General features: G+C 32.8%; 2 protein-coding genes across 2 annotated transcripts; one reads left to right on the forward strand and one right to left on the reverse strand.

Moving 5' to 3' along the window:
* Nucleotides 1-8,466: 8,466 nt before the first annotated feature.
* Nucleotides 8,467-10,932, forward strand: LOC133785825 (uncharacterized). Its single transcript, XM_062225040.1, has 4 exons — nucleotides 8,467-8,785; nucleotides 8,849-9,094; nucleotides 9,197-9,727; nucleotides 10,841-10,932. The coding sequence occupies exons 1-4, from the start codon at nucleotides 8,467-8,469 to the stop codon at nucleotides 10,930-10,932; spliced, it is 1,188 nt and encodes a 395-aa protein (XP_062081024.1).
* Nucleotides 10,933-20,464: 9,532 nt separating this feature from the next.
* On the reverse strand, nucleotides 20,465-24,805 carry LOC133782914 (uncharacterized). Its single transcript, XM_062222365.1, has 8 exons — nucleotides 24,502-24,805; nucleotides 24,073-24,161; nucleotides 23,813-23,876; nucleotides 23,253-23,330; nucleotides 22,882-22,958; nucleotides 22,711-22,777; nucleotides 22,516-22,623; nucleotides 20,465-20,671 (listed from the first exon to the last, which is right to left on the reverse strand). Exons 1-8 carry the CDS (start codon nucleotides 24,571-24,573, stop codon nucleotides 20,642-20,644), a joined length of 585 nt encoding a protein of 194 aa, XP_062078349.1. The 5' UTR covers nucleotides 24,574-24,805; the 3' UTR covers nucleotides 20,465-20,641.
* Nucleotides 24,806-27,289: the final 2,484 nt, after the last annotated feature.

Here is a 27,289-nt window from a genome sequence, read left to right on the forward strand (position 1 = left end):
CTTATTTTATCATTAAAATAATAATTCCTTAATAATCATACATATGGCAAGTGTCATATTCCTATTGGCTCTATCTAAACCTTAGGAATAATCCATGCTCATGACAAATGTCATATTCTTATTAGCTCTATCTAAACCTTAGGTTATAATAATTATCATATTAATAACCAACAGTATTAATCAAACCTTATGTTATAATTAATATTCTTAAACTATAGGTTAAACTTATAAAATCCATAACTATTGCTAGGAGTTTCCAACTAAGTCCCGGCTTGAACCAAAATCCACAGTAATGAACATACTATAACTAATACTAGCTATTACTACTACTACTACTACTATCTAACTAGCTAAGTAAATTCTGGGACTCTACAATTTCTAACCTGAAGTAAAAATATATTTTGACATAATGATTGAAACTTTTTCGGTGAGCAAGGACAAGAAGACATCACACAACTTTTTCAAGCACAGGGATAAGGTACAACACAAAACAAATTAATTGGGACATACCCCCAAGGATTTCCTGAGGAAATCAAACCTGACTGTATCAAGGGCTTTTGTAAAAATATCTACAATCTGTTTGTCAGTCTCAATATATTCTAAGATCAAAGTTTTATTTTCAACGAGTTCCCTAATAAAATGATGACGAATGTCAATGTATTTAGTGCGAGAGTGTTCAACAGGATTTTTTTAGATATTAATAGCACTAGTGTTATCACAGAAAATAGTCAATGTTTTAAGATCAAACCCATAATCTGTCATCATTTGTTTCATCCATAATAATTGCATACAACAACTTCCTGCAGCTATGTACTCGGCCTCAGCAGTTGGCAGGGAGATTGAATTTTGTTTCTTGCTATGCCAAGAAACCAGATTGTTTCCTAGATAAAAACATCCACCACTTGTACTTTTTCTGTCATCTGCATTGCCTGCCCAATCAGCATTACTAAAACAAACAAGGTTAGAGTTTGTTTCCTTTGAGTACCAAATTCCATATTCCTGAGTACCATTCACATAACGAATGATTCGCTTTACAGCTGTCACATGTGATTTCATAGGATCCTCTTGATATCGAGCACATACCCCAACACTGTAGCTAATATCAGGACAACTAGCTGTGAGATACAGAAGACTTCCAATCATGCTTCTGTACAGTGTTGGATCTACTTTAACACCATTTTCATCCTTGGTTAGTTTGACTGTGGTTCCCATTGGTGTTTTGGCATGTTTAGCAGACTCCATCCCAAATTTCTTAACTAGATTTTTTGCATATTTACTTTGAGAAATAAAGGTTCCATCTTCTGACTGTTTGACTTGCAGACCTAGAAAATAGGTTAACTCACCTACCATGCGCATTTCAAGCTCATCCGTCATTTGTTTGACAAATTCCTGCACTAAAGTGTTAGAAGTAGAGCCAAAAACAATATCATCAACATAGATTTGAGCAATAACAATATCATAATCAACATTTTTGATGAAAAGAGTTTTATCGACTCCTCCTCTTTTATACCCATTCAAAACAAGGAATTGAGTTAATCTTTCATACCAAGCTCTAGGAGCCTGTTTTAGACCATAGAGAGCTTTTTTAAGTTGAAAAACATGATCAGGATTATGTGGGTCTTCAAATCCTTTTGGTTGTTCAACAAATGCTTCCTCATTCAAAATTCCATTTAAAAAGGCAGATTTAACATCCATTTGAAATAATTTGAATCCAAAAACACAAGCAACAACCAATAGCAATCTTATTGACTCAAGTCTTGCGATAGGGGCAAAAGTTTCATCGAAATCAACTCCTTCAATTTGAGTATACCCCTGAGCAACTAGCCTAGCTTTATTTCTTATTATTGTACCAAATTCATCGGTTTTATTTTTGAAGATCCATTTGGTACCAATAACATTTGTATGATTTGGTCTAGGAACAAGAGTCCATACCTCATTTCTTGTGAATTGTTCCAACTCCTCTTGCATTGCTTTTATCTATGACTCATCATTCAAGGCTTCTTTCACATTTTTTGGTTCAAAGCTGGATGTAAAGCAAACGAATTAAACCAAATTCACATACCTTTTTCTTGTCACCATGCTTTCTTCAATATCACCAAGAATGAGATCTGAAGGATGATTCTTTTTAATTCTAGCAGAAGGTTCTCTCTGTATTGAATCTGTGATGATTTCTTGCCCTTCCTTTGTTGATCGATCAGATGATGTTGGAACAGATTCAGCTTCTGTTGCAACAGATTCTGTATGAGAGGGCACAACATCACCTATTGTCACTGCAGGAGATTCTGTCTGAGAGGTTTCGGCAATAAACCTATCAATTTCTTCTTCATTGGAATATTCAGAAAAATCTTTTAAATCATCAACAACAACATTGGATGATTCCATAATAGTTTGAGTTCTCATGTTATAAACACGATAAGCTCTACTATTCATAGAATATCCAAGAAACACTCCTATATCACTTTTTGAATCAAATTTTCCAATATTCTCACGATCTCTAAGAATATAGCATATACATCCAAAAACATGAAAATAACTTACATTGGGCTTTTTACCTTTCCAAATTTCGTACGGAGTTTTGAAAGTACCTGGCCTAAGAAATACTCGATTGATTGTGTAGCAAACAGTGAATATTGCTTCTGCCCACAATCGTTTGGAGAGTTTCTTACTGTTTAGCATTACTCTGGCCATCTTCTACAAGGTTCTATTTTTTCTCTCAACAACCCCATTTTGTTCAGGAGTCTTGGGAGCTGAGAACTCATGGGAAATCCCTAGAGATTTACAAAAATCATCATAAATAGTATTCTCAAATTCTTTACCATGATCACTTCTAATTCTCACAATCTTACCTATATTGCAATCTTTTTCAACTCTTAATTTAATGCACAGATTTTTGAAGGCATCAAACGTGTCTGATTTTTCCCTTAAGAAGTCAACCCAAGTAAAACGAGAAAAATCATCAACACACACAAAGATATACCTTTTTCCATTAATACTTTCAACTTGAATGGGACCCATGAGATCCATGTGCAAGAGTTCAAGAACTTTTGAAGTATTGATTCCCGTGACACTTGTGTGGGAGTTTTTTAATTGTTTCCCTAACTGACAAGGTTCACATTTACCTGCAGATTATTTACCCAATTTGGGTAACCCACGAACTAACCCTACACTTGCAATCTTTTTTAAACTTTTGAAATTTATATGACCCAATTTCTCATGCCATAAGTCAGTGGTATTACCTATAGCCGAATGACATGTGAGGGTTGGCGAAAGAGTGTAGCAATTATCAATAGATCTATATCCTCTCAATACACTCACACCATTTTGATCAATAACATTGCAATCACCATGAGAAAAATTTACTGTGAAGCCTTGATCACAAATTTGACTTATACTAATTAAATTAGCCTTAAGGCCTTCAACAAGTAAAACATTTCTCAATTTTGGTAATCCATCAAGACTTAGAGTGCCTTTTCCAACAATATTACCTGACATACCATCACCAAAGGTTACTGCACCATATTTCATAGATTTGAAATTGGTGAGTATATTTTCATCACCTGTCATATGTCTAGAACATCCACTATCAAAATACCAAGAGTTAGAGGCACAAGATTTATGACAAGTAAAAGCAGCAAGACAATTTGTTCTTGCTTTTTCAACCCAAACACTTTTTGATGGTTTTCTTTCAACCTGTTTTGTTTTACTATAATGATTTAAATAATTGTTTTTGAAACAATTCATCATAGTAAAACATCTGGGCCAGATGTGCCCTTTCACTCCACAAAAATGACATATTGGAATGAACCGATCTGTGTTGGTTCTTTTGAGAAAATTGGTCTGTTTAATAGATGTGGAAACATATTTGATTTTTGTAGAATCACCTGTCTGAGATGTACCTACAGAGACGTTAGCGGATGCAAAAAAATGCATGCCAGATTTCACAAAAATGGTTTTGCCTTTTGATTTAAAACCATAAGATCCTAATCCAGAAAAATTACCAGCTTTTTGTCCTGCACCAATAACATCATCCAAAATCCTGGAATTTGGATTAAGCATTTTAACACCTTTTACCATGTGGTTAATTTCATTTGATAATCTCTTAATTTCACAATCTTTTGCAATAACTTTATCCTCAAGATTCTTCACAGTGTTTACAAGATCATCATTCTTTTCTGTAAGGATTTATTATTGTTTGCCATTAAGCGATTATCAGAACAAACCTTTAACCATTGATCATACATATCTTTGTATGATTTTTTTAGGGAATCCTCGTCTAGATCAGACTCACTGGATTCACATTCAGAATTATCTTCCCGAATTATGTTGTTCAGACAAACATCCCTTTTATTATCCTGCGAATTCAATGTTAATCCAGAAACAACAGAGGTTAAAGCAAGATTTGAGTTATCTTCCTCATCACTACTTTCAGAGTCCTGATCACTCCAAGTAGCTGCCATTACCTTTTTATTTTTCTTTAGTGTGTTGGCACATTCAGATTTTAATATGACCAAATCCTTCACATTCCCTGCATTGCACACCTCTTTTATTGTTATTGTCAAAAGGTTTAGAAAATTTATTACCTTTGGAAGATTTGAACATGGATTTTTTGTTACCAATCTTTTTCATGTATTTTTGAAAAATTTTGGTCAGCAGGGCCATTTTGTCTTCACCATCATTTTCATCTAAATCTTTTATTTTTGATGATTTGAGAGCAACTGATTTTTCTTTGGGAGCACTTGGATTTTCCTTTTAGCGAATTTGTTGATTGAGTTCAAACGTTCGCAATGAACCCATCAAGTCCTCTACTTTCATTGTGTCGAGATCTTTTGCTTCTTCAATTTCTGTGAGCTTTGTTTGAAACCTGTCAGGAAGCACTCTAACAATTTTCCGAACTAACATGTTATTTTCCAATTTTTCTCCCAAGGCAAAATATTCATTAGCTATATCAGACAGTCTTTCATAGAATTCTGTGAGAGACTCGGTTTCTGTCATTCTAAGATTTTCAAATCTAGTAGTTAACATAACAAGCCTAGAACGTTTTACATCAGCAGTTCCTTCAAATTGAGTTTGAAGGATTTCCCAAGCTTCTTTGGCAGATTCACACGAGGATATTAATTTTATGTATCCTTCTCCAACGCCATTAAAGATAGCATGCAAGGCTTTGTTGTTATAACTGGACAATTTATCTTCAGCATCGGTCTAGTTAATTTCAGATTTTACCTTTGTGACATCATCAGATTCAGATGGAGGTGTCCAACCGGTTAAGATTGATCTCCATGCCTTTTCTTCATGAGATTTAATAAAGGCTCTCATCCTAACCTTCCAATAAGGATAGTTGGAATCTTTCATTAAAGGAGGACGAGTTATAGATCCACCTTCTGCAAAGAAAGACATTTCACAAGGCACAAAACAAACGAAAAGAAACAAGATCGCACTAAGAGTTTAGTGACCTGCTCTGATACCAATTGAAATTCTGTTTTTAGTAATTTCCAAATTAATTAAACCATGTGAATTAATTAAAGTGGGGAATAATAATTAACTGTTTACACAAATAGCAGTTCTATCGGGACAGAATCCGAACTTGTCACGACAGAAACTGAACACAATAAATAGACAGTGCAAAACAATAAAGAACACACCGAATTTTTACAAGGTTCAGAAACCCTTTTGGATAACCTACTCCTTGGGGCCACGCCCAGAGAATAAACCAATTAGTAAAGAAACATTGTGTACAAAAGCATTGACTTAAACAATGTAAGACTCCCTCTTAAACTATTTCCGCAATCTTGTTGTACTCTTCTCTACGAATATGATTTGATGAAACGCTGATTCTCTTGAACTCCCTTCAAAGAATAACGAGTGCACACTTCCTCCTAAAGTGAGACTTAGATAGAATCCTCTCCCGAAGATCTTTATGAACACGTTCACAATAGACACTATCTGATTACAATGGACTAGATAGATATCCACAAGTACACTCAGCACTCTCACAAAGATTAAGATGAACAAACTTAATCTTTACAAATAAAGATACTCTTCAAAATAACATAATGTTTACAAATATTGAAAATGGAAGAGATGAAAATTCCAAAGGCCTTGGCAAGATATTTATAGGCAGGGAAATCTTCCAAGGCCATCATTTTCTGGTATCTTTGAAATCAATTTGCGAATTCCTTTGATTTAGGAAATCAGTCAGCCAGATGAATTCTGTGTCGACAGAAAAGGAAACTGATGAGTCAGCAATGTAATCAGTTTTATCTAGCAGAATGAACATGGTCATTTCTTTTGACCATGTTCATTTTCGACACCTTCTTTATTCCAGAATAAACATAATCCCACATAATCCCTGAAAATAATCTCAAGCTAATTGCAAAATATATTTTTACCAAAAATTGATTATTTGTGATAAATAAGGCAACAAATATATTCACACTTAAAGATATTTTCACATTACAAAATCAGCTGAATAATTTGATAATTAATCCGAAAATCAATATGGAGATATGCTACTAATTTTCTTTAAACATTTTAAAATATTTTGTCTAAATTAAAGTTTAGCCAAAAAAGGATTTTACATTATACATCTTTTTCCATATACAAAAATAAATGGCCTGATTCATTTTCTAATTTAATTTAAGAGGATTTTATTAGAATTATTTGGACTTTATTTTATTTTATTACTGATTGATCAGATTTAAGGAAGTTTTAGTAAAAAATAAAAATAAAAACTACGACATTTGCATAATCTCTTCATCAAAATTTTTAAATATCTTGTAAGTTGAGTGCTTTGGCAAAATGACCATAATGAAAACTTTTATTAGAAAAATGATTTATCAAATATTTTTATTAGCAAAATGACCACCTTTTAAACTTAACTTAATAATTAATTTAACAAATCCAATTAACATTGAATTAATTTTTCTTTATCATTTAAAAAAAACAGGGAGTAAAACCCTAGGGAGAAAGACCATGACCACTCTTGAAAGTCTTCCTCTCCACATTTTCTAAAATTTTCTTCATCTTCATTGAGTTCTTCTCTTCATCTCCATTACAATACTCAAGTCTTTCTTCTTCAATGATATTCATATTCACCTTTGACTTAAGAAAATCAAGAAACCATTAAAGAATAAGTGAAAATTTCATCCAAGAATTGTAAAGGTTAGTAATTGACTATAATCTCACGTTTAACGATTGCGTATTTGTTATTTACAATTACATAACAATATGAAGCATAAATTTAGATTTTTCTATGAAAAAAAAATAAAATTTGGTGTGAAAATAACCTCAGTTCGAGGTTGAAGACGACCTGTAATATGGCAACCATGTGCGACCAAAGGCGACCCTTTGGTCGCACATGGTCGTTTAGTGTAAATGGAAAACTATATTATGCGACCATGTACAACCATGTAGGTCGCACATGGTCGCTCAGTGTAATTGAAAAACTATACTAAACGACCATATGCGACGTTAGTGTAATTTTTAGATTCACACATGTGGTATTCTTATTTTACACTTGTTAATTTGAATATCTAACTTTATGACAGGTATGGATCACATCTTTATATGCATGGACTATAATGGTGAGTGGAAGATTATAGATAATCGTATTTGGGAATGGTTTGGTACTGGTTGCAACAAGGGATTTGTAGTTGACCGGAGTATCAAGTTTCATCAACTAGTGAATAAAGTCTACAAAAAAGTAGGTGTTGATCGAAATTTATATGAAATTGAAATAACTCATAAGGTGGCTGGTGAAACATTCAACAAGATGGCACCAAGTAAGATTTGTGGTAATTCTGATGTAGAAGATATGTTGAAGGAGTTGTACAAAGCTAAAGAAGTGATTCCTTTATATGTGTGCGTCAAAAAGAATAATGATAAAGGAAAGATGAAGCCTGTCAATGATGGTGATGGTGATGGATTCACTAGTGATGATGTTGAATTTGGTTGTGATGATGATGTTTTTGATAATAGAAGCTTTTACGATAACTATTTTGGGTGTCATGTAATAGATCAATTTCCAAATGATCCAAGCTATGTCTCGAGTGAAGATATAGCGCAGAGTGGTGAAGACATCATTGGTTCCAATCCCACACCAGATGATATAGTACATGAGGGAGGTAACAATGTACTCGAGGAATGTGATAAAGTAGTTCAAGAAAATAATGATGTAATTGGGAATGACAATGTAGTCGGGGGAGGTCAGATTATCCCTTATCAACATTTTGATACGTTTATGGGAAATTTTGCACAATTTAATAAAGAAGCAAGTCAAAATAGTGGCAAACATGATGGATCTGATTTAAAAGTGGGTCAACACGTTGTGAGTAAGGATGATTTGAGTAATTATCTTAGCATTATCGCCATTAATGGGAGATTTGAAATGTGAACAACCAAATCAACCAAGTCTATAAAGGATGTTCGTTGTATTAGTGAAATTGCTCATGGAGAGTCTGTGCTACAAAGATGAAAGATTCACATTTCTTTGTCATTCGACAATACTATAGTCTTCACAGTTGCTCATTAATGAACCGAAATGCCAATCATAGACAAGCATCCAGTCGTGTTATTGATTCTCGTGTACAAGGACACTTTAAGAATAGTAAGGACCCACTCAACCCAAGAGGCCTCGCAGGATTCATGCGTGAGGAAATGAAAGTTCAAGTCAGTTATTGGAAAGCTTGGAAAGGAAAACAATGGGCTCAAAATTTGATTAGAGGAATGGCCAAAGAAAATTTTGCCTTGCTCCCTTCATATTGTCACATGTTGAAGCGAGAAAATCCAGGTACAGTTACCCACATTGATCTTGATTCAGAAAATAAGTTCAAGTAATTTTTTATGGCTTTAGGTGTGGCCATAAGAGGGTTCACTTACATGAGGAAAATAATTGGTATTGATGCGGCTTGGATCAAAACTAAGCATAAGGGTGTGTTATTAGTAGCAACTACACAAGATAGTGAATATCATACTTACCTCATTGCATGGGGTTTGGTTGACAGTGAGAATAACGCTTCATGGACATGGTTCTTAGAGAAGTTGAAGGAGTTGATACCTGATAGCTCAGACTTATGTTTTATTTCTGATAGACATCAAAGTATCAAACATGCAGTTCATCATGTTTATGTTATGGCCTCTCACGGGGCATGTTATTGGCATGTAAAACAGAATATAAAACACTGTTTCAAACGTGTTGCAGGGACTAAATTGTATAAGAAAGCTGTAATAGCGTACCGTATCGAAGAGTTTAATAAACACTTCGACCAACTTCGCAAAATATATCCACGTGTCGCTAAGTATCTTGAGAATGATGTCAAGTTCAGAAAGTGGTCTAGAGCACATTTTGGTGGTAATCGATATGAAGTCATGACCACTAACATAGTTGAGTCAGTGAACAATTTGATGCGAAAGGCAAGAGAGTACCCTATTATTTCTATGATCGATTTTATCATAAGCACAATGGGACAATGGTTCCTTGAACGTCGACGGGAAGCATATGCAGTGACAACTCCATTGACACCGAGGAGGGAAGAAATATTATGTAAAAGATGGGATGAAGTCGGTTCATTGATAACTCTCCAGTTAAACGAGAATGAGTACAATGTGATGTGTGGAAAACTCGATGCAATAGTAAATTTAAGGTCAAAGAGTTGCACGTGCAAAGTTTTCGATATTGAGAACCTTCCATGTATCCATGCAATAGCAGCAGCAGGAAAGGCACAACCCCAAAGTACTGGGGAACTCATATATTCTGTTATATTATTTCATATAATATAATATTAGATTAAATAATGTGACAAAATGTGATTTTTCACACAAATGTGATTTGTCACACCTTGTAACATATGATTGAGAGTCCCAAAATTGGATACATGTGTGTGCCCAAATGTGACATATTTTGGAATTACAAAATCAATTACAAATTTGTAACTCCCAAATATTACCCAATAATGTGTATATTATATGTTACACATTTGAGATTGGATTTCACAAAGCCATTATGAAATATGGATGTTGGAGATATGATTTTAACCCCAATAATGTGTTTTGGGAGTTACAAAATCATTTGGGAGGGTTTGGAACCGTTTGGAAAAACAACACATTTTCAAGTGCTAAAAATGGGCTGTGGCCGCGGCCTAGGGGACAGAGAGCAGTGGCCGCGGCCACTGATGTCCCTGGCCATGGCCACAGATGCATTTCAGGCCAAATTTTTCAGTTTTTTCCAAATGTGTTGAACGGTTCTAAAAACCCAAATAGCTCCCAAATCTCAATTTTAATTCCATATTAATCCAATTAAACATTGGTAATAGCCATGGGGGTTGGTGGAATTTGAAATCCAAAGGGTATCTCAAACTCTATAAATAGGAGCCTAATGCTCACTTGTATGACACACCATTTTTCATCCACAAAGCACTTGGCTGAAAAATTCACCTAGAGGCTTGATTATTCCAGAGAGCTATTTCCTTGAGAGATCCCTTAGTGCTTAGAGAATAGGGGGAAATAAGCTTTTGGACAAAGGTTTTGAACCTTGTTCAAGTTGGTGATCCCCACTACTCTACACTTTGGTTGAGTGTGAGTTTGTGTTTTCCATTGATTTTTCATTCAGTTGTTCTTCTTGTATTATTATTGTTTTGAGTTTGTAATCCTCTTCTTCTATTTCTATTTACATATTTATTGGTATCTCACTTGTATTGTTGGTCATTGAGTTGTAAACCTATTTATCTATCATCTAGTCCATTGTATTCTTTGCATAGAGTTGTATTTTTTGTTTTTCCACTTTTCCATTGAGCAATAAATTATATTTTCCTAACATATTCTATGTGTTCAAAATACTATACGTCAGAATATTGGTTATTGGCATATGCTGAAACTATTTATCCTGTTCCTCCAAACTCACAATGGACCGACATTCCTGAAGATGTTATTACAGTATAAGTGATAGCACCTCCTGAAGACAAGACTAAAGGAAGACCAAAAATCAATCGCATACCTTCCCAAGGTGAAGTTTCTAAGAAAAAATATAATTGTGGAGCATGTGGACAGTCAGGACATATTTCAAAAAAATGTCCTAGTCGACAAGTGCCATCAGATGTTAGAAGCACAACTCATGTGTGATTTATTATTATTTAGTTCTCTAAATACTATATTTAATGTTTCTTGTGTTTGATCTATGCAAACTTTATTCAGATCTATCTGTCAAATTTATGCTAATTAAAGTGCTTAATGTGGATCTTGAGAAAGCTTGTGCGATCTTGTGCGACCTTAGTATATTTCAAAGTGTATCATAATATTGGTTTATACGACCTGTGTGACCATGTGCGACCATGGTGTATTTCAGAGTATATCCTAATATTGGTCTATGTGACCATATGCGATCCTATGCGACCATAGTTGATTAATTAATTTTTTGATAATTAATTACAATATATAAGTGATGACATCATTTATATACATTATATAAGTTTGATTAATAATTTAATTACATTATCTAAGTGTGTCAATATATAATTAGATTATGTGACCGTGTGTGATCCTGTGCGACCATATTATATAATTGTTTGTAATCATTTAATTACATTATGTAAGTGAGTCAATCATTTAATTACAATATATAATTATATTATAGAATAAATAGGATTTTTTCCCCCCGAACTATTACCACTGTCACATCGTGCCCCCTGAAAATTTCGCGTTTTTAAAAATTCCCCCCGAACTATGCATGTTAATGAGTTATGGGACTTCTGTTAGATTTCATCTTATGTGGCCAACGTCGAGCAAATTTAACATTTTGGGCACTAGCGTGGCACTGCCACGTCAGTGCCACATGTATAATTCAAATTAAAAAATTAATAATATTAAAATAATTAGATAAATTTTTTTTTTTAAAAGATTAAAAAAATACTAAATTAATTTATAGAAAACTAATTTCTGAAAAATAAAATATAAACACATTTTTTTCTTATAAAAAAAATCATATTAACTAATTAAAAACTAAAAACATAATTTTAATAAAACTATAACAAAAAAAAATCAATAATAAATTTAGTAAAACCATAACCCAAAACAAAACAAAAATATATATAATTTTTTGTTGATTGGCATTCATTCTCCTTCATCGGTGTTAGATCTGGAAAACTTTAAGAAAAAAAAATGTGGTTTGCTAATGGAGTTTATGAATTAAATGATTTTTTAGATCTAGAACAACTTAAGCAAGAACCCATATTCAATATGAAAGTTATACACTCAGATTCAATTTGTGTTGGTTTAATTTGAAAATTATACACTCAGATTCAAGCAAGAACAACTTAAGTGAAGCCAATTCAAGAAAACTCAAGAAAAAACTCATGAACACATACTCAAATCAATACAAAAGCTCATGAACACATTCCCAAAATCCAGATCTACTCTGACAGGGACGATATCTCTTCAACCCAGCCACATGAGTCCCACCGACCTCTTCTCTTAGCCACCAGCACCGCCGCTTGCAAAGCCCTCCGTTCTTGTCTATGCAAATCGAAAACCTGTATCTTCCTTCCCTGCTCGGTGTCATCCATGGCTACTGTCCATGGTTGCAAGAAAAATACAGGAAGGTTGAGAAGAAGACAGTGTCGGGGAACCCTCAGTTGTGTCTTGGACCCAAGCTCCAGTTGCCTCTAGTCCCCGTCACAGAAAACCAAATATGGTCCCAAGCTTCAAATCCTCAATCGTGTGTCTGATCCAAGCTCCAATTACCTCTAATCCCCCTCACCAGAAAACCAGATTTGGCCATCATTATTTTGCCCAGCCCCAACTTCTTCTTATGCCTCAGCCCCAGACCCAAGTTGTGTTCTTCCTCGGAGAAGAGGAAACACACTATCTCTCTTGTTTGTTTTATCTATCTTTCTTTTTTCTTTTGATTTTTTAGAAACCCATGTTCTCCATTTTTTTAGATCTAACCCATATTCTCCCATTTTTCTTTCGATTTTTTGGGCACTGATTTTTTGAATTAATATTTTGTTTTTTGAATCTTTAAAATGATTTATTTTTATTTTATTAATTTGAATTATACATATGGCACTGATGTGGCACTGCCACGTCAGTGCCCAAAATGCCAAATCTGCTCTCCATTAGGCACATAAGATGAAATCTAACGGAAGTCCCACAACTCATTAACGTGCATAATTCGGGGGGAATTTTTAACAACACGAACTATTCAGGGGGCACGATGTGACAGTGGTGATAGTTCGGGGGGCAAAAATCCTATTTATTCTATATTATATAAGTGATTTCACCATTAAAGTATATTATATAATTTTTTGTAATCATCTAATTACATTATGTAAGTGAGTCAATCATTTAATTACAATATATAATTAGATTATATAAGTGTTTTCACCATTAAAGTACATTATATAAGTCTTTGTAACTATTTAATTACATCATTGAATTACAATATAAAAGTATAAGACCATTTAATTACTATGTTATAAGTGATTTTATCTATGAATTTCATTTAATTAGTGCAAATTCAAGGTCTTATTTAAAATGGTGGAAGAACCCCAAAAGATCATGATGGTCGCTTAGTGCAAATTCAAGGTCTTCTGAACTCCAAAAGACCATGATGGTCACTTAGTACAAATTCAAGGTCTTTTATGGTCGCATAGTGCAAATTCAATGTCTTTTGAACTCCAAAAGACCATGATGATCGCTTAGTACAAATTCAAGGTCTTTTATGGTCGCATAGTGCAAATTCAAGGTCTTATGAACTCCAAAAGACCATGATGGTTGCTTAGTGCAAATTCAAGGTCTTTTTGGGTCGCATAGTGAAAAGTCAGAACCCAAAAGAACATGATGGTCATATATACTATATTAAGGTCTTTTAAAGTCACTTTTCCCACAAAAAGTACACAAAAATTAGAAACTATGTATATCTAGCTAGCTAAGGATCTGCACTACCCACATATAATTGAACTGCATATGCCTGTCTGAATGTATCTATGTTGTTGTCGTTGAGCACCAATGTAGCTGACTTGTCACACTTACCGGCAATGTGCATTTCCATTGTCTTAAGCATGAATATACCACAATCTCCGCTATAAATATAAATTTAATTTCGTTAGTATTATCTTTACAAGTTTGGATTTAAAAATGAATATATAAAATAAAACTTACGTTCTCTTGTTAAGAGGAACATTATCTGCAGGGGCTACTTTTATATTCATGTGACGATTGCACTGATGACGTAAGTTTTCAAAATGGCCACTGTCTTGAAGTAAAAAAGGAAAATATTCTGCAAGTGGTTACACAGATTTTTTCATGGACTCTATAGAGATCCAGTGAATTGGAATCGAGTCATAAATCCATATCGTCCAGTTACGGATGTCAATTACCACTAACATCCAGTGTTGTTCACAGTCATTCCAAGGCACATAGAAGTAATTAACATCCGACCAAACTCTCGCCCTAACTGGTCTGATTCCATCAACAAACAACATTAGCTCTGAAGTTTTTTTTACATACATTACTATTTTCCTGTCGAGACGCGTGGTATAGTGCACGCACATGTTGTCCAAACTCATCAGTCAATATGCATATATCTTTTGGAAAGATATTATGAAATTTATCTATTCTTTTTCTAAATAAATAGGTAATTTCATCTACATGCTGCCAAAAAAACATTTATTCATTATTAATTATGATGGGAATATAATTAGTATTATATAATTATTATGATATATTTGAATGATAAAGCTTACCTCACTATCAATATATCGTTGCTTTGCCAACAATATCTCAAAAAAACTTATGTCATGTAACATCTGGCCACAACGAATATAACTTGTACCACCTATATCGCCATTGTACCACCTAAAGACTGTGTGGTGACTTCGTTTTCTGCAGGTTGTGTAGGAAAATCAGATGTTGTATTCTCAACAATCTTCTCTCCTACAGGTGTGGAGGCTTTGCCACCCTCCATGTTCCTTTCTCCTATAGGTGTTACAAATCCATCTCCAAAAAAGTGTGCATAAGATGGTGAATCCTACAACCATGAAGTTACAATGCATATTATTATAAATAAAAATATAGATGACAATAAAAATAGCTATATTAAAGTTATTGCAAATAAAATTTACTTGTTGGTTATCTTTTGTCATCTTTTCTCCTCTAGCTCCAGAAAGTTGTGCAACTATAGGTCGAAAAATGTCAATCAAAACATCAAATCTTTCTAATAGTGTCTCATGCCTCACTCTATTCAAGTAAGCATGGTCGGCGATGGTTGTCATTATTGCGTCGTGCCTTTCTTTATTTACACATTCTATCTCCTCATATCTTGCATTGTGCAACTTTTCTTGGTCGGCTATCAAACACTTCACTGAATCCAATAACTCACTACGAGCATCATAAGAAGAGGGAGGCTGTGAGGATGGATGCAAGTATAATATTTGAGGAATTGGGAAGGCTCCATATTCGAAGATGGAGGCTCCACACCCGAAGATGGAGGCTCCACATGTGGCGCAGAACACTGTGGATCACATAAAATGACATCACCCACTAAAAATGAAGAAATCTGATCAATTACGTCATCTTCATTGTCCTCGTAGCAACCAAGCCTTTCATAAAAAAGTTATGCCTTCTACTTTGAAGTTGGAGCTAATGTAGGTCGCACAAAAAACTAATACACAAAGAAAATAAACTAACATAAGTTTCCTTGATCATATTTTTTTAATACAAGACAATAAATAATTTTGTATGTGGATAAATACCTCAACATCATTTTCTATTACTTTTGATAATCTTGTAACTGTGAGTTTATGCTTATCATTTATTTTCCAACCAAGTCATCAAGGAATATGGTTTCCTAGGATTCTTTGTCCTACCATGTCGCCCAACTTTGGCATTGCTTCACAAATCCATATCTATAAGAGACAAAATAATAATTAAAATCATATCACAAAATATAATAAAAAATATCCAAAAATAAATAAACTTAATAAAAATATAATCATAATAAAAAAATTTACCAGAAATATCCAAGGACAACTAAAGAAGTTCCACTTAATCCCCTTCTCAGTGGGATTATTCTTCATCTCTTTTTTCGTGATTTGCTCTATTAGTTTCTCATATGCCAGCTTCCCCAACAATATTTGTCAAATATATCTAGCTTGTCCACTAGTTGTAGCCATTTAAGATCTACTATCGAACCAGGACTTGGCATTATTAGAAATGCGCTGAGCAAATAGATAAAGCACAACTTTACTCTGTCCTTAGTCCTACATTCTTTCGGTATGCTATCTAGAGCACTAGCTACGTCCTCTATTTTAATAGACATCTTGTCATTGAAGTACTTTTTCTTTAAATTGTTCTCAGAAGAAACAACCTTCATTTCTTCAGGTGTTGGTCCGCCACTAGTGTACAATCCAGATACTATTGCAAACTCTTGGAGAGAAAACCTCATAGGTTTGCCATTAATCAAAAACCATAACTCATGCCTCTTTTGGCAATCTACCATCCTCAAAACTATCTGGTTTGCTAAGGTGCCAGGGAAAGAGCCTCGAGTGTCGAGGTCCAACAAACGACCCAACTGGGTGTAATGTTTAAAAACGACCTTGTCAGACTTTGAAAGCCAATCTTTTATTTGGCCTATTACACTCAGTGGAGATCTGATGGTAACTTTAGATTTTACAACTGTATTAGTAGTAATGACACGGGGTATACAAGGAAGCTCTGTCGTTAATATAGTTCTGGGCATCTACAATAATAATTTTCCAAATGAATAAAAATATATAAATTAATATAAATAATAAGAATATAAATATAAAACTATAACATGAATTACAAATTTAACTAAATGACCCAATTTATTAACTAAGCGACTTTATGCGACCAAAAATATAACTAAAAGACCTTGTGCGACCATGTGGGTCGCAAATGGTCGCACACGGTTGTACAATATATTTCATATATTTCGCAAATCATGTGTGACCATGTGGGTCGCATAGGGTCGCACACAGTCGTATTGTATAGTCTATATTTTCATATTTTCTGCAAATGGTTAATATGAATCAACTTCTTTTTTTTTTTTAATTTTCAAGTATTGAATAATGAAAATTTCGAAATGCAAAGTGTAAAATTGATTGTTGCATTTTATCTATTTTTTTCTTTCATTTCTATATGATAAAGATAACATTCAAATACTAATTTTCATGTAGAAAAAAAAATAAAAAATCATAATACTTACTTGTTCACGTTCGTTTGATGGCGTGGGAACTGTAGTTAATACATCATTGGTTGATTCCATTACAATTATGGAGGAATAATTATTGCAAATAAGAGAATGAAGAACAAAATCCCAAAAATATTAATGGAGAATGAAGAAGAATGAAAAGAAGATAAGAGTTTTTTTAGTCTTACTACAAAGAGGGGAAGTGGAGGGATTGGTCGTTGATGAAGAAGACAAGAAGAAGAAGAAGGAAAAGAGAAAGGTATTGACTGTGGCTGGTCTTTTTGGTCTTAGCAGAGGAAGAAAGAAATGGAGTGGAGGGCTGATCTTTTTGGTCTTAGCAGTGGAAGAAAGCAAAGGGAGAGGAGAGGAGAAGAGTATCGTGACTTTAGGGACTTTTAGGGTTTGTTGTTAATGTGATTTTTTTAAATTAATTGAGTGACACTTCATTAATTTTTAATAAATTTAAAATAAAAATAAAATGAAATGTTATTTTACAAATTTCAATTAGTTACATGGTCATTTTGACAAATTCCTCTTGTAAGTTTTTGGCAACCCAATCTCTAAAAGATTAAATCTTTAACCTTGTCTTTTTAACAAAATTCTCAGCTTTTACATGTAAAATTTTAAATTTTTTTAACACATCAATTTAAGGATGGTTTTTTTAAAAAAAAAAAAAAAAGGAATAATATAAATTTATCGTCAAAATATTCTTCCTTTTAAAAACACAAATAAAAAATTGTGAAGACCTCTGTCAATACTGGACTTAAAAGCTAATTAACACAAGTACATTCACTATTCTTAGTGACAACTCTATAAAATAGAGTTATTTTACCACTTTTTATGTGCTAATTATTGCTTAATTCTTGAGTTTTAATTGATTTATTAAGTTTTTAAGTAATTTTGAATTTATTAGGTTTATTTTAATTTTATATATTTTTGTGTATTTTTTAGTTATATTATTGTAAAATGTTATAGTTTAATTATTTAAAATTAATATTGTTAAGTTAAGAGTAAAAAGATGCAATTTTGAGCTTAAATGTTTAAGTAAATTAAGTTTTAATTAATATTTTCATGGAACTTTTGTTGTGTATTTTGTTATTGAAAATATTTAATTTTAATTTAATTTATGTTTGTTTTATAGAAAATTTGTTGTAATTTATTTGCTCTTGAAAAGCAATAAAAATAAGGATAAAGAGTGGCACTTTTGAGAAAAGAAAAAGATATGAAAAGCTGGCATTTTTTAAGACCACCAGCCCAGGCCCAGCCTGGGCCCGTCTCCTCCAGCCCACGCGCCCAGCAGCTCCTCCCAGCAGCCCACGGTTCCAGCTCCAACGAAGCCACACGCTGATGCTCCCATGCCGTGCTTCTCATTCCCAGCTGAAGCTTCTCTCTGCTAGCCCGAGCCTATCACGCCCAAGGCCCCTTCCTTCTGCAGCCATCTCGTTTACCCATGCCCCTGCCTCCTGAAACACACCCAACTGCTACCAAAACAGCACAGGCCCAATCACTCCACCAGCCCGTCTGGGCCCATTTGCCTCCTTCCCAGCCACGTTTAGCTGCTCCCAGCCGTTCCACCATCAGCACAAGGCCCAAACTACTCCACACACCCAGCCGCCTGCCACAACCGAAGCTTCTCACTCCACTAGCCCGTCTGGGCCCATTTGCCTCCTTCCCAGCCACGTTTAGCTGCTCCCAGCTGTTCCACCATCAGCACAAGGCCCAAACTACTCCACACACCCAACCGCCTGCCACAACCCACCAAGCCCCTTTTGTGTTTATTTTGAGCCCAACAAAAGCACCTTTGTCCATTGTCTCTTTTTTTTTTTTCCAAAATACAAACTTTTTACACATTTTATCCCAAAACATCATAATTACACCTTATAATTTACCCATATTTGCCATATTATTATTAATTTAATTAATTTAATCAATTTAATTAATTTAAATCGATTATTTTAATACACTTTTTTTTGCTATAAATAAGGGAGTAGAGTGCTAATTTTAGGGGAGGTGACCATACCACAAGTTCTACACTTTCAAGACCTCTCAATTCTCTTCATCTTTTTCTTCTTTTTGGTCATTTTTCCAATGATTTTTTAGAGGAAAAATTTGGGGGTTTTCCTCCAAATTTTCCTGGTTATGTTTGTAATTTTTTTGTTTGTATTTTCTATTTTAGTTATGAGTTTATAATCTTTTTAAGATTATTAAGGTGATGATGGAATAATTTGTAACTAGATAGTGTTTATTTTGTATGTTGATTTCCCATTTTGTGCAATAAAGTTTATGGATTTTCTTCTTCAAATATTTTCTTTCATCTTGAATATCTTGTATTTTAGATTGTTATAACATATTTACACTTTGTTCTTCATTAGTGCAAAAACATAATATTCTTTGTGTAAGATGTGTCATTAAATTGTACACATCCAATGCTTAGAACAAAAATATTATGTTTTGCCTTATAAATAATGTCCATTGATTTATTTGTTATTTCATTAGATTGATTTACACTAAATCCCTTGAAATTATAATTTTTAAAAGTGAAGATAGATCCTATATTTTTATAAAAACTTGTGCTTAAATAGAATATCTAATTTGAATAAGTGATGGTTTGATTAATTTCTACTATTACTAAAACTTGGGAATCAATGTACTTTTAAATATTATTGAATTTATATTTTGTAGATTTTATTATCTTAATAATCTTTCTTTTACTATCTTATTTAAAATTATTAATTTAGTTATATATATTGTCTTTAATATCTTTATTATTATTTTTTGTTTTATTTTCATTATACAAAAATTTCATCCATCTTTGGGACTAGGTTAGAATTTATTAATTTTGATCTAGAATAGTTTTCTTTTCGATTTTAGACAACTCATTTGGATTCGACATCCTTGCTTACACGATCACTATTCTATATGAACGATTTATGCGCTTACGATATAAATATTTAAAACATACCCGTTTTGGGTCCATCACTTAGTCTAAATGCAATAAGCTTAACACAAATTATCGGTTTTACCAATAATTGTGTTTGACAAGACAAAATTAATTATTGTCAAGGTAGTACTTGGTATTGACAAATAATATTATTTTATCTCATAAATTAAATAGTTTGAATTTACCAAAAAAAACGTGGGCTGTAGAAATCATCTTAAACTACATCATTAAGAGGTGGAAAAAGAAATGTCCTCCCTTTAATTTAAATGGTTAATGTTGGCTATTGTTTTGGTTTTTGATATCATCCACAAACACAAATAATATAGTAAAGTAAATAAATTTTGATATTTGAATTTGTCATAAAATATGATCAATACATGATTGACAAGAAAAACCCAATTAGCTTTTGATAATCACTAGCTAAAAATAAACATTCAACATCCTTTTTTGCCATGAAAACAACTACTGGCATATAAAGACAATGATAATCTTCAACACACTCAACCTAACCTTGCTTCTCTTCTTAGTACCTGAAAATCATAATTATAATAAATAACAATCAAATCAAAGCAGATGCCAAAATCAAAACAAAATTGTAGAGCTAGATTATCAGTTAATGTTGAAAAATCTTAAGTAGTTATGTGTACTAAGATTCAGATGACAGGTAAACACTCTCAGTCCCGGCACAAGTGGAACTTGATAGAATCTACTGAATAACAAGACTTACAGCTATGTCTTCGAGCAGCAATAAATAAATAAATAAATATATATATATATCCTAGATAATAGCAAGGTGCAATATGCATCTTTGTTTAGCTTTATTAATAGAATTTATTAATTATTTTTATTAAATTTATATTAATATCATGTAAATTTTGAAATAAATATCTTATTTTAATTATATAATTTATTTATTTTTGTTTAAGTTTATGTTTGTTTTAGTTTTTGAATTTGGTAGTGACAACAAGAGATTATAAACAAGAGATTATATATTATATGTTTAATGAAATATTAAATATTATAAGAAGATTTTAAATTTAAGTTTATTGCTAGTTTTTAAAAAAAAAACAATTTGTTGCTAATTTACAGTAAATTATATTATATGTTTAATATGATATTATTCTAATAAGTAAGTTTAAGTTTAATTAAATTTTATTTAAGCTATAAAACGTATGCTTTTATTATTTTTAAATAATTATCATCATAAAATATCTCAAAAATATCATATTTTAATTTGTTTAATTATTTATTATTTTAAAATAATTATCATTGTATAATATTTTAAAAATATCATATTTTAATTTGTTTAATTATTTATTTTATTTTATTTAAGCGTTTACAAAATAAAAAATGTTAAAACAAGAATTTCCTTCATCTACACACTTATTATACACAAGAGATATCTCTTCTGTATAAAAAGTGTGTAGATAACAAAAATTCTTGGTTTTAACGATTTTTTATTTTTTTCTATTAACTTTAACGGAATATTCTTATAATTGCCAGAACATTCTGATATTTAACGGTAGATTGTAAATATGACTTAAACTTAAATAAAATTAAATAAATAAATAATTAAACAAATTAAAATATGATATTTTTAGGATATTTTACAACGACAGTTATTTAAAAATAATAATTAATTAAAATTGAATATTTTAAAGATATTTTATAATAATTTAAATAATTACATCATATTTATTTAAAAGTAATAAAGTCATACATATCATTTTTTTTATCTTATAAATTTGTGTGATAATTTATTTTTTATCAAGTGATTTGAGTTTTTTTTTTCTTTATCAAATTCACCAAAGGACATTGCAAGATAAATTAAAAATTATAAATAATTGATGCATGTATACTACTCTCTACACTATGACTTTTTCTATTCTTATTTTATTTCTATTATTAATTTATTTTTAAATGTTATTGTATTTTATATATATGTCATGTAAATATATATCTATATCAATGTTGTGTTTAGATGTCATATAAGTAGAGATTATTGATATAAATATTTATATATAATATAAAACTACAATTTATTCTATTATATATATTTTTAAAAAATAGTGGATTAGTTTTTATTAAAATTATTGATAATGTTTACAACTTTAAATCTAAGCAAAAGTGCATTACATGTTGTTTTTACCTAGTATAAATATATATTCCAACCTTAACCCAACTCAATTATTGAAAGGCTTTAAAATTTCATCACAATTCTAAACTTATCAAGGTCTTGAAGAAAAGATTCAGCATGACAACTTGACAATGAAGCATGGCATATTATAGCCCTATGCAAAACATTGAATATTATAGAGGTTGGAACTAAGACTATCAAAGGAGAAAAGAGCACAAAAGAAAAAGTATGACTCACCTCTTCAGCAAATTTTATTAAAATGGTTGTACGAGGTCGCTGCTGACCCTCTATAGGTACAAAATGAGCTGTCACCACAGCTGGAAAACCAGCACTATCCAAAACACCCTTCAAAGGCAAATGAGTGCTAATCAGAAATCAGAACTTTTCACCACGAGATTGATCAATAAGAAACAAAGTAAATTAAGTACTTACCCTTACAATTCCAGCAACAAATGCCCCACAATTAAATGTGCCCATGTCTTTTGGAATAGAAATAAATCTAAGTCAAATAACAGTTTATTAGCTTAGCTGCAAATCTGATAAACTTGTGATCTGGCAAGCTATAGTTGCAAGATTTGTTATCATCTGAGCATGAACTGTTACCTGTTCACGAGGAGCTCCTTCTCACTAATCATGTACTCATCTTCATGCTCAGTGCCTTTCTCAAGTGAATCGGCAACCTTATAGAATACAGAGAGAACCCAGTAAGTTAAGTAATGAAGAGAGAGAGAGAATATATGTACACAGATAAATGCAGAGATTTGAGAATGAATCATCAGTGGAATACAGAACATCAAAGTTCAAACTAAGAACAGGCAGAATTGCTAAATGGTAAACAATGCAGTTATGCTACTATGCTATGTCGGATAGCCTTGTTCTGAAACATGTAAGTATATATTTCTGCGTGTCCCTTTCAATCTTTGCACCTGGCTATAGTTAAGCATAATATAGAAAGGCAAAGCAGACGTTCTCACCTTCCCAAATAACACCTTCCATACTGTGCTGTGAACAAAAGATAGAATACCCAACAAACGTGTCTCCCTTCTGTTTCCCTGCAGTATTAGAAGAGCACCCTCATTTTACAATGCATCAAAACGCACTCATGCAAATTCACACAGTACACCTGCGTCTCAAATTTAGTACTCAACACATTGTAATTCTTGTGAAGTTTGGATTTCTACCAAATAAGAATATAATTGCTAAATAGCCTTCCACTACTTAAATATGCATTCATGCACAACTTTTCTCCTTTTTATTTTCACTTCCAGGACAGCATGGTCCATTCATGCAAAGCACGTGATACAATTTAAAAAAGTGTTCAGACCAGGAGTAGATTTCTGTAATCAAATGATATATCATGCTCCATCCAAACATGAAAAATTAGGTGAAATCAAAACATATTAAAAACAGCTCAATTTTGTAGATTATACCCAATTTCTACTGCTTTGCAAGATGTAGAGTCTCATCACATGATGAACTAAAAGTCATTAGTGGCTTACGTGAATTTTGAGTAGGCACCAACAGAATATTATACCTTATCTCTATGGCAAAGGAGCTCTAGAACTCGAGCACCAACAGAATAGCCTGCATCCTCCAGCCTGATCCATATTCCACAAATATTACTTTAAGTTTAAGACTCAACAGTCAAGATATCGAAATCTCAGTCATTTGTTATTGAAATATAAGTGAAAAGTAGAAACTATGTTTGGGTGAATGTTATTCTGCGTAATCATAAGTATGTAACTAAGTTCAACAACAAACTATACAACAGGAAATGTAACAAATGCAAATCACCTCCGTTCTAACTCAGCAATGTTGTCAACTTGAGTCTGATTGTACTGCACAAGCTCTGAAAACAAGAACGCAAAAGCACTCAAGCTGACCTGCAATTACCGTTTAATGTCATATGTACTCTCACTAAATATACAGACAACCTCAAATGAAAAATGCCCAGATCGCCATTAACACAAAATAGCCTTAAATTTAGCTCAGCTAAGTACATATTTCTTCCAAATAAATAAAAATGTATAATTAAGCTACAGATTCGTTTCTTTCCTCCGATATTTTCCTACCCATTAAACCAATTTAGAGAGATCCAAACCAATTACTCTAAAAATCCCATATAAATGAAAGCCGAGAAAATGTGCAGAAAACCCCATAAAGAAAAAAAAAATCAATTAACAAAAACCCAAAAGAAGTTAAGCTCAGAAATATAGAAGGGACCTCTTGTTTTCCCTTGCTGAGGGGCTTGTCAAGAACATTCGAGTACTGCTTGGCCTTCCCGACCCCGATCATGGTTTCCCACCTCCTCTTCCTTCTTTAACCAAAATTTTCTTCTCCTTCCCAAAGGTGGAACTTTGATCGCGGTGGTGCTGGTGCGGATCGAAAAGGAAGCCAATTGTTTAAACGTCTTGTGCTGCGTGATGAAGTTATTCTCTTCTAGTTGTAGCCAGTCCTTGAGTTTTGCCCAATATAGCCTTCGTTTCCATTCGTTTAACTATATTTATCTTTCGTTAATCTTGCTATTGCCTTAAACTTTTTCTTCTTTTTTTTCCTTTTTCTAGTTGAAGAATAGCGCTCATGTACAAAAAAAATTATTACAAAATGAGTCAGTTTTTAATTTAACATTACTATTATTTCCTCTACTTGGTTTATAGTTTTAAATTTTTTGAATTTTCCAAAAAAAAAAAATTACTCTCTTTATTGTATTAATTTTTAAATTTTATATGTTTCACTTCATTTTTTGAGAAGAAGGTTAATTATGAAAGAATGTGAGAAGTATAATTTGGTCATATAATTGGTAAAAATAATTAATTTAATTTTTAATTGGGTATTTGTTAAATTTCCCCTTAAGTAGTTTCCATTTGCACTTTCTATGGGCTCGCATTACTAAATTAGATTGCATTAAATTGAATTGGTTAGAATTGTACTGTGTTATATTTAATTATGGAAAAGTGACGAGTAAAAATGACGTTGATTAGTGGTGAAAAATGTACATTTTATTTATCTTAAATGTTAAAAATAAATTAAATTTTAAATAATATTTTCATAGATTTAATATGATATATTTTATAATTGACAATATTACTTTTTAATTTAATTTATGTTTAATTTTCAGAAATAAATTGCATTTTGGGCATTACCAAAAAGAAAGAGAAAGAAAGAATTAATTCTTAAAAAAATTAAAAAATTGGCAAAACTGAAAAGAAAAGGCCCAAGAAGTAGCCTAACTCACGGCCCAAAACCCATCCATCCCCCTATCTCTCTCCTCTCACCAACGTGCCACGCGTCCTCCAGCCCATCTACCACTCGACCCGGTCCGCCTCACCCAAGTCTGGCACCACCCGACCCGGTTTGCCTAGCCTCCTTCTAGCAGCTTGCCACGCGTCAGATCAATCTTTTCCATTGGTTTTAGTTGCTCCTCTCATTTTTTACTCCACATGCATAATAAAGACCAAATTAGCAATTATAACAACACCAAAAATAATACTATTAATAATAAATATGATTTTTATATAATATTATTATATTTTGTAAGCTCAAACTTTTATTTATTTATTTATTTTTAGTCCTTTTTTAGGCTCTATAAATAAGAGCTCATTTTCCATAGTTTATAATGTAATTTTTAGGTAGCAAAACTTTACCAAATTTTAGTCTCATTTCTCATCTTTTCTCTTTATAATTGTTATGAGAATGTATAGCATAATAGGCTATAACGCCCTACTAATCTAGGACTGTTACACTGTGTGTTTAAAGTGGTGCTTAACTCCTTAAGTGAGTCATTTGGACTCAAAAGTGTAATTAAAATTAAATAAAGGCTTAGGTACTAATTTTTTTGGTCAGAAGGTATAAACTTCTCATTAAAACTTATAATATTTACAAGGGATCCCAAAAAGAGTTTAAACAAAAAGCAGTTACAACCACAGTTACAAAAATAGTCGACCTAAGCGGAAAAATTGGAATTATACCCTAAGTCCCTCAAAGATATCCCGATCGTGGCAACCGAGCTAGCCGAACATGCAAGCGCTGCTCCAAAGCCCTCCAACTCATGGTTGGTCGACTTTCCCCTTGCCCTTACCTGCACCATAGAGCACCCGTGAGCCAATGTCTAGTAAGAAAAGTTTCACAACGCATACATAATAATCATAGCATGTATATATAACGATTTATATAATTAATAAACCATATCACATATAAGTTAGTCATGTAAATAACAATTCACATAACTCATAAGTCATAGCCACATATATTCAAATACTATATAGATATTCAACACCAACTATACCAAGTAATTTGCATCACCAAGCACCATATGTAGAGTCGATGCCTACTAAAGTGTGTCTCCCGGTGTTGACGCGGTTCTTCGCCAACAAATAATTAAGAAAATAAGAGGAAGGGATTAGTGCTTATGTTGAACCGAAATAGATGAATGATCTTTTGAGAAATAGGCTGGTGACACAATTACGTTTTTAGGTGGTTCAAAGGTTAAAATCTTTCTACTCCACCAGTCAATATTATTGCTATATGCTTGGTATTCTTTTACAGGGTATTTCTTACACAGTAGAATCCAACCCTTTGCAACTTCCAGGGTCTCCATATTTATAGGAGAGGGCACCTGGGAGTTGGTAAGAAGGTCATCCCGTGACCTTCTTACCTATCACGTCAACTCTGTGACACTCATGATTAATTCCAAAAACCTGACACATGAAGTGTGGTCTAATCAATAGGTAAGAGGAATAATGGGCCGCACGGCCCAACCCAGTCGTGGGTGTCTGAATGCGCACGTTCATGCTGCGTCTCCGAGAAGTCAGGGATATATCAGACACGTGATGTCTGATATATGCACGTTTACCTTGCGTGGTTGACTTTATAAAAGGTCACAGCCTCCAACTCTAGCTCCTACCACGAGCTGGATGCTTCCCTCGACTTGTGGCCTTCAAAGTCCAAACTCAGTCTAATCTTAGCGAACCCTTAGGTTACCTCGAGATGAGGAGGTAGGATATTTCTATGG

This window comes from Humulus lupulus, chromosome 6, assembly GCF_963169125.1.
Source record: "Humulus lupulus chromosome 6, drHumLupu1.1, whole genome shotgun sequence".
NCBI classification, from domain to species: Eukaryota; Viridiplantae; Streptophyta; class Magnoliopsida; order Rosales; family Cannabaceae; genus Humulus; species Humulus lupulus.

What these genes read in the sequence shown, in the direction of transcription:
- LOC133782914 (XM_062222365.1), bottom strand. Translation starts at nt 24,573, where the DNA reads ATGATCGGGGTCGGGAAGGCCAAGCAGTACTCGAATGTTCTTGACAAG. An exon ending in TTGTTGCTGGAATTGTAAGG is followed by an intron (nt 22,624 to 22,710) that starts GTAAGTACTTAA and finishes TTGCCTTTGAAG; the next exon opens with GGTGTTTTGGATAGTGCTGG. An exon ending in TAATAAAATTTGCTGAAGAG is followed by an intron (nt 20,672 to 22,515) that starts GTGAGTCATACT and finishes TATGATTTTCAG; the next exon opens with GTACTAAGAAGAGAAGCAAG.
- LOC133785825 (XM_062225040.1), top strand. Translation starts at nt 8,467, where the DNA reads ATGAAAGATTCACATTTCTTTGTCATTCGACAATACTATAGTCTTCAC. An exon ending in GTTGAAGCGAGAAAATCCAG is followed by an intron (nt 8,786 to 8,848) that starts GTACAGTTACCC and finishes TTATGGCTTTAG; the next exon opens with GTGTGGCCATAAGAGGGTTC. An exon ending in AGGAAAGGCACAACCCCAAA is followed by an intron (nt 9,728 to 10,840) that starts GTACTGGGGAAC and finishes ACTATACGTCAG; the next exon opens with AATATTGGTTATTGGCATAT.